Below are 15,804 nucleotides of genomic sequence, written 5' to 3' on the forward strand. Positions count from 1 at the left end.
TGTTTAAACAAAAAAACCCTAATTCAATTAGCTATTTTAATATGTAACAAATAAAACCAAGAAACAAAATAAAGAAAAGTTACAATTACCATGATTTTCTCGCTTGAATTTGAAGAAGGAGAAAGAGCTTATGAAGAAAATGGACTCACCATTATTGCAGCAAGCAGAGAGAGAGCAAGAAAAGAAACGGCGTCTGGCAACTGCTACTATGTGGGCTGGCCTCATTTAAAGAGCTGCACTGCTTTTCTTTTGTACGTCATTGTATAGTGTAAAGCAAGATTATTTGCAAAGAAAAAAAATGAATATTTTAATTACAGGCGGGCTTCGAAAATGGGACGCCAGGACTAGAATGAATAGGCTGAGATTTTTTAATAAAGAAAACTCAAGATGATTTCTTTTTTGTTATTATATTACTGTTTGCTAAAAGCCCATGTCCCCAAAACCCTAAAAACCAAACTATTTGGTTCTTTGTGGATGGTTGTGCTCCACTCTTTCCTGTGCTAAGTGCAAAATGACAGAGAGCAGAAGCACCAACTTTTCTCAGTTCTCGGTTGGAAAACGGTGGAAAAAAAGGGTCCAAGTGGCATTATGGGGTTTTAGAAAGTGACCCAAATCTTCATTTCATGGCATTTTCCGTTTCTATTATGCACGAATTTTAATCTTATGACCAAAACCCTGTTCATGCAGGTCATGATATGAATAGTGCTTTTGACAAAGATATTGGTGGCATAGCTGAAATAAAAGAGAGAATTTTTGCCTGGGGATATGCTTCCAATCCAGCAATCAAGTAGTTTTCGTTACATAAGTCTCTACTCCTACTGTTCCATGAAAAGCACTGAATTCATTGTCAATATGGACCTAACGACTATCTGAAAACTTAATAAAAGCACATTACTTGCAATTAGGACGGTAAATGAACTAGTCGAGCTCAGTATTATTTTTTAAAATGATTTAAAAGGTGCTTAAAAAGTATTTTAAAAACTATTTTTGAAAAATATAATTTAAAATTTAATTATTTGAGATTATTGTTAAAAATTGATTTTAAATAATTAAAATATTCTTTTTTTGATATTATGTTGTAAATTGAAAATATAGTATTTTTCTACGGCAAAAGCTAAAATTTTGAGCTTAAGTTGAAAATCATTTTCCAACTATAATTTTAAATCTATTTTTAGGTTTTCTTTTTTCGTTAATACAAAAACAAACAGAACTAGCTCATTGAGCTTTGGTCCCTTGCAACTAAGGCAACCACTTCACTTTAAATTTTATGGTGAAGAAACACTCCACCCGGCATCCCCTAGCCATTGCGGCAAGCTTATCCGCCACCATATTAGCTTCTCTTTTAATGTGATAAACAGTCGAATCTCATTCTCTATTCAGTAGCTCGCATATCGGTATGACAATGGTTGCTATTAACCCTTCAGCCGGTCCATTAAGAATGTTCACCGCCATCGCACAATCGGTCTCCACTATTAATTCTAATACCCAACTTCAAAGCATGGACCAAAGTATCATGAATCACACAAAGTTCCGTATTCAACACCGAGCAAATGCCTAAAACTCCTAGAGAAACCAATATCCACTCACCAAATCTTCTATTTTGGGTGTTTAGCATTGCTTATTGGATAAAAAATCACTTTTTCATTACCCGAAGCATTTCCAAATTGGCCGTAAGTATTGTCGAGTCCAATTTGAACTCGAAAAATTTAAATTTTATTTCGATTTGGTTTGAAAATTCACTAGTTTAAAATTGTTGAGTTCAACTTGAATTTGGAATGATAAAATTTGAAGTTTGAATTAATCTAAAAAAAATTGAACTCGAAACATCTCAGACTTAACTAAGAAATCGGTTGAAGTTCGAACTCTACCTTAGTTTAAGCTCAAGCTTGAACTCGAGTCCGAACCTTAAGTATATAAAAATCTTATATTGTATTTAAAAGAAAAACAACATATAGTTATTAATATATTATTAATAATTATTTTAAGATATTAAAAACTTAAAATTATTAACTATTTAATTAAAATTTAAAATGTTAATATCTTATTTTTTTTCTAAGTTGTTTGTGAGCTTGTTAAATTGAGTATCAAATCACTCGTTAAGAAATTGGATCAAATTCGAATTCGGATTGATTCCATTTAAATTGGCTATTGACCGAGTCAAACTCGAATAAATTGTGATCTTTCTAGTCTCATTTTCAACCCCACTTGCGATACTTGATGGAGTCCGCCAAAATGAGAAAAAGCTTTTATGTTGATAATTTTTATTCATTTAAGTAAATTTAATTTCAATTACTACCTGATGAAAAAAAAATCGAATTGATCTAAATCTAATTGAGTTCAACAAATATTTAGTTATATTTTATTATTAAAATATAATTTATCATTGACTTATAAAAAACACATCAAATTTGATCCAATAGTTAGGTCTGGATCAATGGATATTTATAGGAAAAATTATGCATGATTTGAGGAAGGCATTTTTGGTGATTTGAGGAAATAATAAAAGCAAAGCAATAGGCAGCGGCAGAACACAATTGGGGCATGTGGGACATGATCTTTAAAAAAATTTAAAATTTTAATTTTAGACAATTGTTCTTAATTAAACCTCTCTTAATTTTTAAAAATTTTCACTAATTAAGCTTCTCAAAATTTTAAACATTTTTGTTAGACTCTATTTTTTCAAAAAAAATTATAAACTAAATTCTTCAAAAAATTTGAAAATTTTAATTTAAACCTCTTGTTTTTTAAAGTTTTAAATTGATCTCCCTAAATGCTATCATCAAATTCTGCCACTGAACAAAGAAACGTCAAACCCTATATTGTTGTCATCATAAACATCTCCTTCCCTTTTCGATTATTTATTTATTTACATTCAATCTAAACACCTTTTCATGTCTCAGCTCTGCTCAATCTCATCTTCTTCACGTACCTAAACAAATAATGACTCACCAAACCATTATTATTTTTCTTCATTGTTTCAAAAAACCTGATATAAATGCACTTCTTTTATGGAATATCTCCCCCCATTAACTTCACCATATCATGTTTTCCAAATTTTTCTTCTGTTATTTCCGTTGCCAAGACTAAAACAAATTTTGGGATTGAAATTGAATTGATTTTTTTACGGAGGGTTAAATATAATTTACCCCCATATTAGATTCTATTATTATAATTTTTGAATGATCAAATCAAAATTTTATTACTTTTAGAGATCAAAATGTAATTTATCATGTATTAATTTTTTATTTTATAAGTTTTAAAGGACATCTAATAAATTTATAATTTCAAGTTACATCCTCTTTAGCTTGACTTGACGCGTGGAGATACCTCTGTCCTCACCTTGACTATGGAGATTATATCGTGATCTTTTCACCAACTAAATAGAATTGATATACATCCGCTAAGACTATAAGAATTTATCTTTGACCTTTATAAAGCATTGAGAATCCTTCGCATGATGCATCTAAAAGTGAAAAGAACTTGGTTGAAAATTATACTGAATAACACTAATTGGTCATATATTATATGTGGAGCTTATAATCCTAAATAGATTGAAGCCATCAGTTGTTAGCTCAAGCCTAACATTTCTCGTTGCAAATCAATCATTCTCCTTGTTGAAATCTTTCTCAGCATCTCCATCCCTTGGATGCTTTAATGTATCATCATCAGCACATTTTTTTTGTATTTAATGTATCATCATCAACACTTTTTTTTTTTTGCATGCCATCGCATATCTTGTGTTATGCTCTTTTTCATAAACAATCGTTTGAGTCTCGGTTTTAATAAAAAATAACGTAAGACTTTCCATGATATTTTTTCTTAACAACCTTTCAACATGATGTTTCATATGTTGAACACTTTTGTCTATCTTTAAACTTCCCAAAATAGAACATAATCATATTTACATACATGAAGTAGAATGTAGCTAACTCTTATGTCTCCAAGAACATTAACTGTCTTATAATGATGTTGAAATTGTATTGTTGGAAAAAAGACTCTTAATAGTCTTAATATCGTATTTGTTGCTTTATTACTCATTTGGTAATAAATCTTGATATGCAACAATTTAACAATAAAAAACTATTTAGACATATTTAAATATCTTGATAATAATAGGTGTTGTGCATCATTCAACAATTTGTTAAAAATTTTAATTTCTTTACCTTCACTACAATTAAAACCATGATTTATTTATCTTCACCTGGTATGGAGAACAGATATCTTAATAAATCATTTAATCCATCATATAAAACTTCATCATCATGTGCTATCTCCTCGTAAAGAGTATCACTTCCAACAATGAAATCAAAATTGTTCATCGTGATAAATTTAGCTGGTATAGCTTTCTGAAATACATTTTAGAAGTAAATGATCTTTAACTTCTTTTTGAGTTTTAAAACATAGATTTATGCATTCTCGACATGGACATCGAATTTACATTCTGATCCCATATTACTTTTAACAAATTACATGAAAGTTGAAAAACGTACAACATAGTTCTTAAAATATTTGGACTCTATCGTCCAACTTTTATCCATGATACTAATTTATTCGAATACAAAATAGAAAAATATATAAAGAGGAAATAGAAAAATATATAAAAGAGGTTAAAGTACAAGATTAAATAGCTAGATTAGAAAAAAACATATGATCAATTCAGACTTTAGCTCATTCATAATGAATTATTACTGTTCTTAATCAACACTTTCCATTTTATAAAACCATTTGAATATTTGATTTAATTTAGGGTTAATTTGAGGTTGCGAATTCAGCAGAAGGTTGTATTTTAGTAAAATAATATAAAAATAAAACAAAATAAATTTTAAAAAGGAACTAGGTACCGGCTCCGTGATTACCCGGTTAAAAGATTTTTTCAGACCCGGACCCAACCTGAAAACCGGAGAAACCCAACCCACAACTTCGAGTATTTTCATAAAAATATATCCGATATTTTTTAACCGAGTCACCAGATCGGGCAATCCGTGTCGGGTATATTTAAACACCCATAATGTTCACTGTGACATCAACTTTTACGTCACCAAATACAATTAGTGATGTAAATGTAAGTTTTAGTGACGATAACTTAGATGTCATTAATAAGTAAATTTGTTGTAGTGTCTATCTATTGAAGCCTCTAAAGGAACTCCTTCATTGACGGAAGCTTTTAAAGATCCATATCCTCCAACCAGCTATAATCTTTTGACAAGATCACTGACAGGCCAACACATGTATAGTCGTTTTGACCTTAGATCTGACATCAACGTTAAAGATGATGTAAAAGTCAACACATGAACTCTATATCTCCCAATAAAATGTTATGTGTTGTCATGATCTTACCACTCTCCTTAAGACCACCAATTACGAATTTCCGTCAAATTAGAAAAGATAAACGAGCTACAAACGTCACAACTGCCGCAGCCACATTTTTGTCATAAGTAATAGTTAATCTGTTTTTATAATACGTTAAAACTGAGGGAATTTTAAATTTAGTTTTTTCTTTTTTAATCAATAGTTTAATTGAATTCTACTCCACCAATAATATAATCATTACCTTAATAATTATACTATGTGGCTTTGGAAGTTGGAACACTCCTAAATGCTGTAGTGCTTCCTGCTGAAATTCTTGGGTTTTGGCTGCTAGATACAGTGTTTGAAGTTGGACTGAACTGTTTCCAATAAGCCCAAACATCCAATGGCAAATTTAGACCACATATAATCTAAAGTCTTAAAACCCAACATTACGAAAATCCTAATTATGTCCGCTGATCTGTTCCAAAACTCTGCAGGAGGGAAAACAAAAGAATAGCTGGGAACAAACTATTCCCTCATTTTCTAATGGGAACAAATGACTCTAAAACAACACCTTCAAATGCAATAACTTGTACATGATTAGCTGCCATTTTAAACCTTGTAGCAATTTGGTATATATCCAGCAACAACCGGTCAAACTAGTTCCATGTTTTCGACCAGGCTTTAGGGTTTGTCTTTAACTCTAAAACATCTGCACCACTTCCAGATTTAGTGGAACAGCTGAATCTGACAGCACTCATGTCTAATGGGAACAAAGCTGATTAACATGTAAAATAATCATTCCCTTTTTCAATAATGGACATGCTCCCTAATTTGGAGTATGTTTACGTCTTTACTACTAAAGTTTGAAAAATTACATTATCAATTTATCAGGTTATTGTCTTCCATCCGTTAAGGGTCAAATTTCTCACTAATATTTCATGTACCAAACCATAACCTACTTGCTAATTATGGCTCAAACTTTTCACCACACACATTCCTTTGCCTGTAACCAATAGCCTACTTGGAGGAAATCCAAAAAGACTTTGCTGGATGTTTATAATTGCTACCCACTCTCTTGCTCTATGTTTTCACTAATAGTAAGAGTTGTTCAAACTTCTTTTTTTCTCTCCTTCAATCTCATGCCTTCTTAACTAAAATTTATCTTTGGGCTTTTCATGATTTAATTAAAATTTTTGGATTGAACTGTAAAAATGCATAATAAGCTAAGTATGATAATAAAATATGATGCATTATTATATACATTATTAATGTATCAGATATTGACATATCATCATAAATTTTAAAATAAACTCATATATAATACATTTGTTCCACATAAATTTTATTTTCTATGTTCAGGTAAAATGTATTTCAAAAAACATAGACTTTTTTATGTTTCACATAAATCAACAAATGTTCGTGCTCTTACTAACATGTGTTGTAAATATGACAGGACAAGAATAATGTTGGGTTTTGATTGCATTAAGGAGCTTGATCAGTTTAGTAAGATTTTGATTGGTTTGATGAGAAAAGCTGGTTGGGAGCTGGATTTGGTGGCCAATTCTGTTTATCCTGATATCGATTTTTGCTAAGAAAGGACATTATAGATTTGCTTTCTTGTCATATATTTGTTTGGGAATGTTTCGAGGTTTCAATGTTAAAGGCTTTGGTTTGAGTAAGAATGAACCTCTGTGTAATGGGGACAATGCTACTTGTTCGTTGAAGCAATTAATTGAGCATGTATCTAGCAATCCCATGGAGTTGCAGAGTAGGGACCAGAACTGTGAATACTCAGGATTTTGTGAGATAAGTATCAAGAGCTTATCCATCCCACCCTTGAGTCATCAATATTTAGAAATTTGGATAAAAATGAAGCAGTGCTGAATTCATGGCGGTCATTGAGCGTATTCTCTGAGTTATTTGTTAGCATGGCTAGTTCAATATGGATACTTCATAAGCTGGCCTTTTCATTCCATCAAGTGGTTGAGATATTTCCAGTCGAAAGAGGAGTCGATTTCTCAATGGTGTACATGGAAGATGTCACCAAGAAATATAACTTGCCTGTGCAACCCAGGTTGAAAGTGGGGTTCACTGTGATCCCAGGTTTTAAAATTGGTAGGACTGTGATTCAGTCTCTGGTCTATTTAAATGGGTTGAAATGTGCAGAGTAGTGGCTCAAATATTGCACCATGTAAAGAACTAAGTTATAATACATCTTGGTCTTTCTAATGTGGATTTTGTAGCACCTACGACCCGTATACTTATGCTAACACATGTTATAGATGTCACACGAATTTCTTAAAACATTTTTCAAATTAATAGTGATAAAATTTAGTTTTGGAAAAATGTAGTTATTACTATAAAATAGCAAATCACATAAAATTGTCGTATAATATTTAAAACATATAATAATATAAAATACGTCTCTTTATAATAATAATATTGATCATACTATCCATAGTATTACTTAATCCAATAATTATATAATTGCAAACTATCACTAAATAAGTTTACTTAATCCAATAATTACTTAATTAATAAAGATAACTTCATACATAAATTAAACCATACAAATTAACATTTTTACATATGTTATTTTCAATTTTTTTTAGATTTCTCTACAATTCGTTCACTATGTCGGGTTAAGACACATTCATTTTTACACCTTCATGTTTTTTTAGATTTCTCTACAATTCGTTCACTATGTACTTTATTGCCTCCTTTTTTCACTCTCCATCTGAAGAATAACTTGAATCCGAATCGTCGGTTTCCGAGTCGGTGTTGTCAAACCCATAAACACCATTTCGCCAAATTATACCCAAAATTGTCCCACAACCACTTGATAATCTTAATTTTTTCTCATTTCTCATACATCAAAACCTTCACCTTAAACCCCCTATTTATACTAAAACCATTTCCTATGTAGTCGTTGGAACTCGTCACATCGGCGTGAAAAATTCCCCTTGATTTTTAAAAGAAATCGACCGTTGGCTAACGGGCAAAAATTTTTAAAATTTTTCCATTGGAACTCGTCATGCCAGCATGATGACTTCCTCTTCCCATTAAAAAATATTTTATTTTTTTAACAATATTTTTTATTACCACAAAAAATATATATATATTTTTTATTGGGACTCGTCATGCCTTCGTGGCTAGTTCACAATATATATTAAATATATTTAGCCTGCGAGACACACATCCGAGTACCCATTAAAAATAATATCCATTAAGCTCGTTATGCCGGCCTAACAATTTTAGGTCCATTATAACAAATGCTCTAAAATAAAAAAAACAAGTTACCCTATTGAGCTAATTAAACGGCCCGACTGCATTATCCCACTAATTCTGCCGTGTTTGTAACCCGTCCCTTGGAAGCAGCCAAAAGCTTCATCCACAACATACAGGTACACCCTCTGTACGTAAACTTACCAAAAAAAATATGAATTTCTTCCCAGCAACCAAGCTGACTTTACGCATTAGGATTATAATTAACTCCATTAACTGGTAAAATGTAGTTTTCAAACTCACCCATCTATATAAATAAAATATAATAATAAGTGTTTTAATTTTTTTAGCAGCTAAAACTAATTAATTTCAATTGTTTGTCAATGACGGTAACACAGGACCTGTCGTTAGTTATTTTATTTATTTATTTATTCTTTTCATCCTCTTTTTTCTTTCTCCTCACTTTAAATTTTATTTTACACAAATTTTTATTTAATAAATATTATAACTTTTTTTTATATAAAAATACGAATATTTCTATTTGTTCTTGTGGCACATTTAATCGTGCTTTTACAAGTTTTTATTTATAGTATAGATTTATAATTGTCTTTTTGGTTTGTGATTATATAGTTATCTAACTAAATCTATCTTTATTTTGGATATTCAAACTCAAGGATGAGTCATGTGAAAACTGAAAGAGTTCTCTCCATGGATATAAACAAAATTTAATGTCAGTGACAGTAAAATTAGATCATCGATAGAAAATATAAAGAAATCATTTATAGTACGCAGGAATTTAAAATTTTTATGAGACACGACTACATCCTCCCCTAACACTCCTTTGCTGTCTATCCCTGGCATTGGTCTCTCTCAAATATAGTCTAATCATTCTTTAAATCCCTATTAATTTAAATTTAAATCAAACTAAACATTGTCCCCTCTAATTTTAATGAGTGTCTATTATTTTAAACAAGGATTCGATCTACCTAGTATTTGATTCTAGTTTCATCCCATTCAAGTTGATTCTCTCATCCCAATAAGTGCTCACAGTCACCACAAGCATACCACGCTTGAATTGTGTTAAAACAAATTATCAATATATTATAATATTAATTTTTTTACCATCGATAACACTATTTATTTATTTATTAAATTCTGTAATCGTTTTTTTATGAAAGGAATAAATTAAATAAAAACCAATATACTAATAACAAGTGAGGGAGTTTTCCATCTAGGTTTAGCGTGGAAGTTATATATATATATACATATAAAACCAATATGAACAAGAAAAACATGCAAACGCAACATTTGACTAAGCAATACAGTCTTTATAATTGAAATTGGAAGATTACTACAAATATATATATATATATATATAATAAACAAAGATTTCACACCCAATGTTAAGTATTATATATATTTTTTATTGAGATATGAGGTTTTGAAATGGTTTGGTTGTTTGAATGGAGAGAGGACTGTGCATACCAAAACTCTCACGTAACTGAAGATTATTAAGAATTTTGCCTTTTCTTTTTGTTGGCAGAAAGGTGAGCGGTGGGTAGTCGATTTTTTAAAATTTTCAAATTATTATATATTTGATTAAAATTTTTTTTATTTACTCTAAAATTTATAATCATATTTCTTCTTAAAATTTTATGAATTCAGTACCCTTAATATTAAATTTTATAAGCTTATTAAAAATCTGTTTTCTTTTTTTAAAAAATTTTATAATCTTATTTATTTTTAAAATTTTATAAATTCGTTATTATTAATATAAAATTTTTAATCCGTTATTAATTCACAGCAGGACCCATTTCTCTTGAATACGGTAAAGTGCGACCTTTCTGTACGGCAACTTTATCCTACCTACCACCCAAATTTGGACTAATCCTGGATTCCTAGTGGCCTTGTTTGAGAGGACGAAGGGAAATGTGTACCTTTTTTAAAAATATATTATATAATATATTATTGTTCAAATGCAAGTTAGCCTTTTTATTTCAACGACCTGGACGGGTACATCAAAAGTATTGTCCGCACACTGATCAAAATAGTTAGCACAGATCATTGTTAAAGTTGTTTTTCAAAAATCAAAACCATAAAAGCAAATGAAGAAAAAACAATAATTGATTATCTAAAATAAAACAAATAAAAAAATGTTAGTAATACTTTAGAAAATTAAAAAGAAAGTATATATCTCATGTTAAGAAGGATATACCTTTGGAAAGATATTTAAATGGTTATCATTTATTTTCCTAGTAAAATGTGTGTGAGAAGATAATTCTCTCGTGCGTATGTCGTTGCTCGTTCGAATAGTTCTATTTAAATTTAAATACAGTTATTTAGAAGGTTTCGGTATTGAATAGTTCCAGTTTAAATAATTATTTCTAACCATATACGATATACATATTTTTTCCAACTTTTCACGTGTATAAGTTAGATTTATAATATTATTTAATAAATAAAATATCATCTACAATTATATAATTTTATATTTTAAACAATAGATTTTGAGGATGAAGTATCAATGAGAGAAATTTTTTGTAAAGAGCTACATTGAAAGGATTAAATAGAAAAAACATAAAGTTAAAATATTAAATTATAAAGAGAAAATATTATCAAAAAGAGGAACTAAAATTACATAATTGTTTTACGAGTATGTGATTTAAATTTGACTAAAATTAACTTCAGATTAAATAATTACTAAAAATATTAAGGATAGAACTACAAAATAAATAAATTAATTAATTGAAAATTAAAAATATTATTTTAATTTTGATTATTTTAACTCTATAAACACAAATTAAAAATTTAAATTTAATCAATTAATTTAAATAATTTGAAATTTAAAAATGTTTTAAAACCAAATGAGATTTTATTTAGCTTTGATATTTTGATAAATAAAATTCAAACGTCGTGAAAATAATAAATAAAGAATGAAATGTATATTTTGATGAAAAACCTCTCGCCTTGCATATTTACTTATTTAGTCATAACGATTCAAAAACAGCACATGGAGCAGTGAACAACGGTTGCAGGGAACTTTAATATTTGCTATGCTGCACCGAATCAAAACTTCAGGAGACTTGATTTTTTTTCCTGTGTTTACCCCAAAAAATGGGCGTGGAGGCCTTCCTGGAAGGAACCTGGTGGCGTTGATCTTTTGTTTTGAGGAAGCATCCACTTTGTTTTTATCTAACCAAGACTTCAGCCCCTGCCCATAACAATGAAAACAAGTATATTTTTAAAGGTAAAGAACACAAATATTGTTATTTTATTTAATCTTTTAATTATTAAAAATTATAAAACATTCCTTTAATTATAGAGTGTTACTTTGTTGAGATATTTGACTATTATAAGTTACAAAACGGTCATTTGATTATTCATATGTTATAAATTTATATTTTTCTGTTAAAAGTTTGACGGACATCTGAGTTGGACGTTAACATGCTAACTAAGATATAATAATCGTTTAAGATTATGATATTAAATTTTATTATATCTTAATCAACAGGTAAACGTCTAACTTAGATTGTCGTCAATTTTTTTTAAAAAAATAACGAATTTAAAATATGTAAATAATCAAATAACTATTTTATAACTTATAATAATCTAAATACTTAACAAAATAACACAATTAGAGATCATTTTATATTTGTTAATAATAAAAAAGATTCAACAAAAGAGTACTGACCTTTTCTGTACTTTACCCTTTTCTTAATTGTAGAACCTCACTTCTTTTCCTTTTGGCCTCCCACGTCTTATTTAAACCACAAATCCGGTCCTTCCAAGTATCAAGTTCAACAACCAATTGCGCCTTCTCTTTACCCTCCCAATTTATCCTTTCCTTTGCGAACTTGCTGTATTTTCTTTGCTTTATGTTGTACTAGTGCAGGTCATTCACCTACAAAGTACAAACCCTACGAGTCTGAGTTTATTTCTTGAGGCAGCCTAAACAAAAAGAACACAAAACAAGGTATTTCATCTGGAAATTTTGAATGAAAGAGCCGGCTGGTGAGAGGCAAAACCATGTCAAATATACCAATTTCTCTCTCTGATCTCTGCCTTACCCTCTTTCGCCTTGCTATGTCCATCGCCAATCCTTGGCCCTTTTCCTAACCAAATTCTCTTCTACCGCTGCTCCCAAAATAACAGACACAAAGCTCTCCTCTTTGCTGACGCTGTCCCCTTCACCATGAGAAAGATAAGAGGTTTCAAGATCGGTAAACGGCTTGTCCGAATCTCGAGATGGTTCATCCGCAAAGCTCGGAACCCACGTGGGTACTCTCGCCTGACACAGCAAGGATCATTTTGTAATCCAATGCCTTTCACGAAGTTCATCAGTTGGGGTCGCCGCTTGACGAGAGGGGCTAAATCCATATGCTCTGCCAAACCCGGGTCGGGTTACGTTCGTATTGGTCAAGACCCAATCAAGGAGCAGCTGATGGAAGTTCCCAAGGGACACTTGGCAGTCTACGTCGGCCAAGAAGACGGCGACTTTCATAGAGTTTTGGTTCCGGTTATTTACTTCAACCACCCTTTGTTCGGCGAGCTACTGAGAGAAGCCGAAGAGGAGTATGGGTTTAACCACCAAGGTGGGATCACCATCCCCTGCCGGTTCTCGGAGTTCGAGAAGGTCAAGACACGTATCGCTGCCGGAACCGATGGAAGGAAACCGGCGTGGAATCGCCACCACCACCATTGGTGGTAAAAATCGTTGATGACGACGAAAATTAATTATGTTGAGTCAGATTGAGAATGATGTTTCAGGGATTTTTGGTTTAAAGTAGAATTTGTATACGTTTTCTCATTTTACTTTTTAAAATACATTTTTACTGTAACGAGTTAGGGAGGTGTACATTTTGTACAGAATATTTTACTTTTATCTATTCTGTCGTTTTAATAGAGGAATTTATTTAAGGGTAAATTATATGTTTAATATTTAAACTATTATTTTTATTCTATTTTGATACATATTTTTATTTTTTTCAAAATCATACCTAATATTTTATTTTATTTTGATACACTCTTATTAAAAAATTAACATAACTGTTAACATAATATTTTTTATTTTTCAATGATAATTTGACATTACCTTATAAAATGACACGACAACATCACCGTTAAGTTTTTAACAGTGAAGTATCAAAATGAAATATAAACTAAATATTAGATATGATTTAAAAAAATTAGATAAAAATAATAATTTATATACTAAATATGTAGTTTACCCTTTATTTAAATTAGATTTATAAATAATTATGATTGTGATCATAATTATGCGATTCTAATTTTCTTCAAGACTTGTCTTCCCGTCATAACAATTGAGTAATCATCATAAATAAGAAACAAGCTTCCTAACATATACAGTCCATGGCATTGACAAGTAATCATCATAAAAATCTTACATTATGGTTCTCATACCACAAGTTTTCAAATACTATAATTAAATAAATTTTCTTAACCACATAAAAAAATGACTTTATGTTTATGTCAAATCCTTAATTTCGAACAAAAATCCTCGATCCCACTTTGTTCACCATCAGTAGGGGAATTCCTCCATTCTCCATTCTCCATTGGTCTAATTGTATTATACTATTGTACTATGGCGCATATACTTATGTACAGCCCAAGTACTAGAAATTTGAAGGTAACCTCAACTCTTTTCTGTCGTCAGCCCAAGTACTCGATTTAAATAATTTTGGTTGAGTCGAGTCGAAAAAATTAATTTTTTGAGTCGAATTTTGCTCACCAAACTCAAAAATAGATCCTTATAGAATGAAAATATGTTCTATTACTTTAAACAATTTATTTAATTTTACATTAATAAATCATAGAGAAATGATTAAATTTTGTTAAGCATATTATTTTCATTGTTTTGTTAAGAAAACTCTTTAAATACAACTAAGAGATAACAAGTAAAAAAAATGAATGCGAGTATAATAAGGAGTTTGATTTTGAAAAATAAATAAAAAATGAAGAATGATGTATTATTTTATCGTTATATTGAGATTAAAAATTAAATAAATTAAAAAATAAAATATAGAAGAAAAATGATTAAATTTAGTTTAAAATTAAATGAACTAAACAAGAGATGAAATAAAATTTCGAAAATTAAAAATTTCATGGAATTAAAAAAATAAGGCCTTAATTATAAATATATAAATTAGGGCCTTAATTATAAATATAAAAATTGAGGGACTGAGCAATAACTCAATATGCTCCCCTAATAGCCAATCCTGTTTAATATATTAGCCCTCCAAAATGTTAAAAATTTAATTTAAGCTTTGCAACCTTTTAGTTAAATGAAATTTTCTATTTGTGGTCCTCCAAAAAACAAATTATCTAATTAGATTTTTTACATTAAATTTTATAATTACCCCTTAAAAAATTTGTAATTTTAATTTTAGCCAATCAGCCGAGCCCTCTGATTGATTGGCCAAGCTGGTTTACGCTATCATCTATTGGCAGCAAAAATCTCTCACCACTTCATACTCCTTGGCTTTTGTCCCCCGAGCGCTTTAGCCACCTTCACTAGGTACAACCTCGTGTAACAAGGCACACCGTCAAAGCAACACTAGCCAGGTCCTGTGCGTTTGGAGTACTAGAGTTGGCGTGGCGACCAAGACCTTTAATGCATGGAGGCATGGGGCCGGATAGCAGGTTGTCCAATACGAGGCCTCATGGTTCGGGAACGATGAAACTGCCTCGCGCTATCCACTAACGGCTCAACCATGCCAATGCTAATGCAAACTTTGAAGAAAAATGTGAGCACTGGGGAGAGGCTGAGTTTAGCAATTGGTCTATATGGCTATAACTGAAGAATTGAATTAAGATTTTAATGTCGTATAAATTTATACATAAAATCTTATGTCCATCCAGTTATAGCCGCAATAAAATTCATATGAATATTCAAATTGAATGATCCAGATCTACAATCTCCATATTTTATAATAGACTGACAACATTTCCAGTTTTTATTCTTTCGATTTACCTATCGTGTATCACATCATTGATCTTGCTCTGCTATATGGTAACTTGAAAATTACATGCAAAAAAAGGGATTTTCCTAAAATTTTAGGAACAATAGACAACTCAAGATTTTGTTATTGCACGGTGCCTTGGACCAACAGGCACGGGTTTTAGTTATCAAACATCCTACGGTACGGAAACACATTATGTTATATCATGAATATTGAAAGATAGTTCCCGAGCATACTTGAAAAGATGGGGAGCCATCTTCAAGACATATCCAACAACGCAAACTTATGGAATTTAGGGATGAAAATA

At 30.5% G+C, this 15,804-nt stretch overlaps 1 protein-coding gene across 1 annotated transcript; it reads left to right on the plus strand.

The window, feature by feature from the left end:
• Positions 1-12,343: 12,343 nt before the first annotated feature.
• LOC120161020 (auxin-responsive protein SAUR36-like) lies at positions 12,344-13,417 on the plus strand. The gene has a single exon (XM_039171325.1). The coding sequence runs from the start codon at positions 12,710-12,712 to the stop codon at positions 13,223-13,225; it is 516 nt and encodes a 171-aa protein (XP_039027256.1). The 5' UTR covers positions 12,344-12,709; the 3' UTR covers positions 13,226-13,417.
• The last annotated feature ends 2,387 nt before the right edge of the window (positions 13,418-15,804 follow it).

The sequence above is a fragment of the Hibiscus syriacus genome, unplaced genomic scaffold, assembly GCF_006381635.1.
Source record: "Hibiscus syriacus cultivar Baekdansim isolate YM2019G1 unplaced genomic scaffold, ASM638163v2 tig00111398_pilon, whole genome shotgun sequence".
Classification (NCBI taxonomy): domain Eukaryota; kingdom Viridiplantae; phylum Streptophyta; class Magnoliopsida; order Malvales; family Malvaceae; genus Hibiscus; species Hibiscus syriacus.

Coding starts and splice junctions, on each gene's coding strand:
- LOC120161020 (XM_039171325.1), top strand. CDS start 12,710: ATGAGAAAGATAAGAGGTTTCAAGATCGGTAAACGGCTTGTCCGAATC.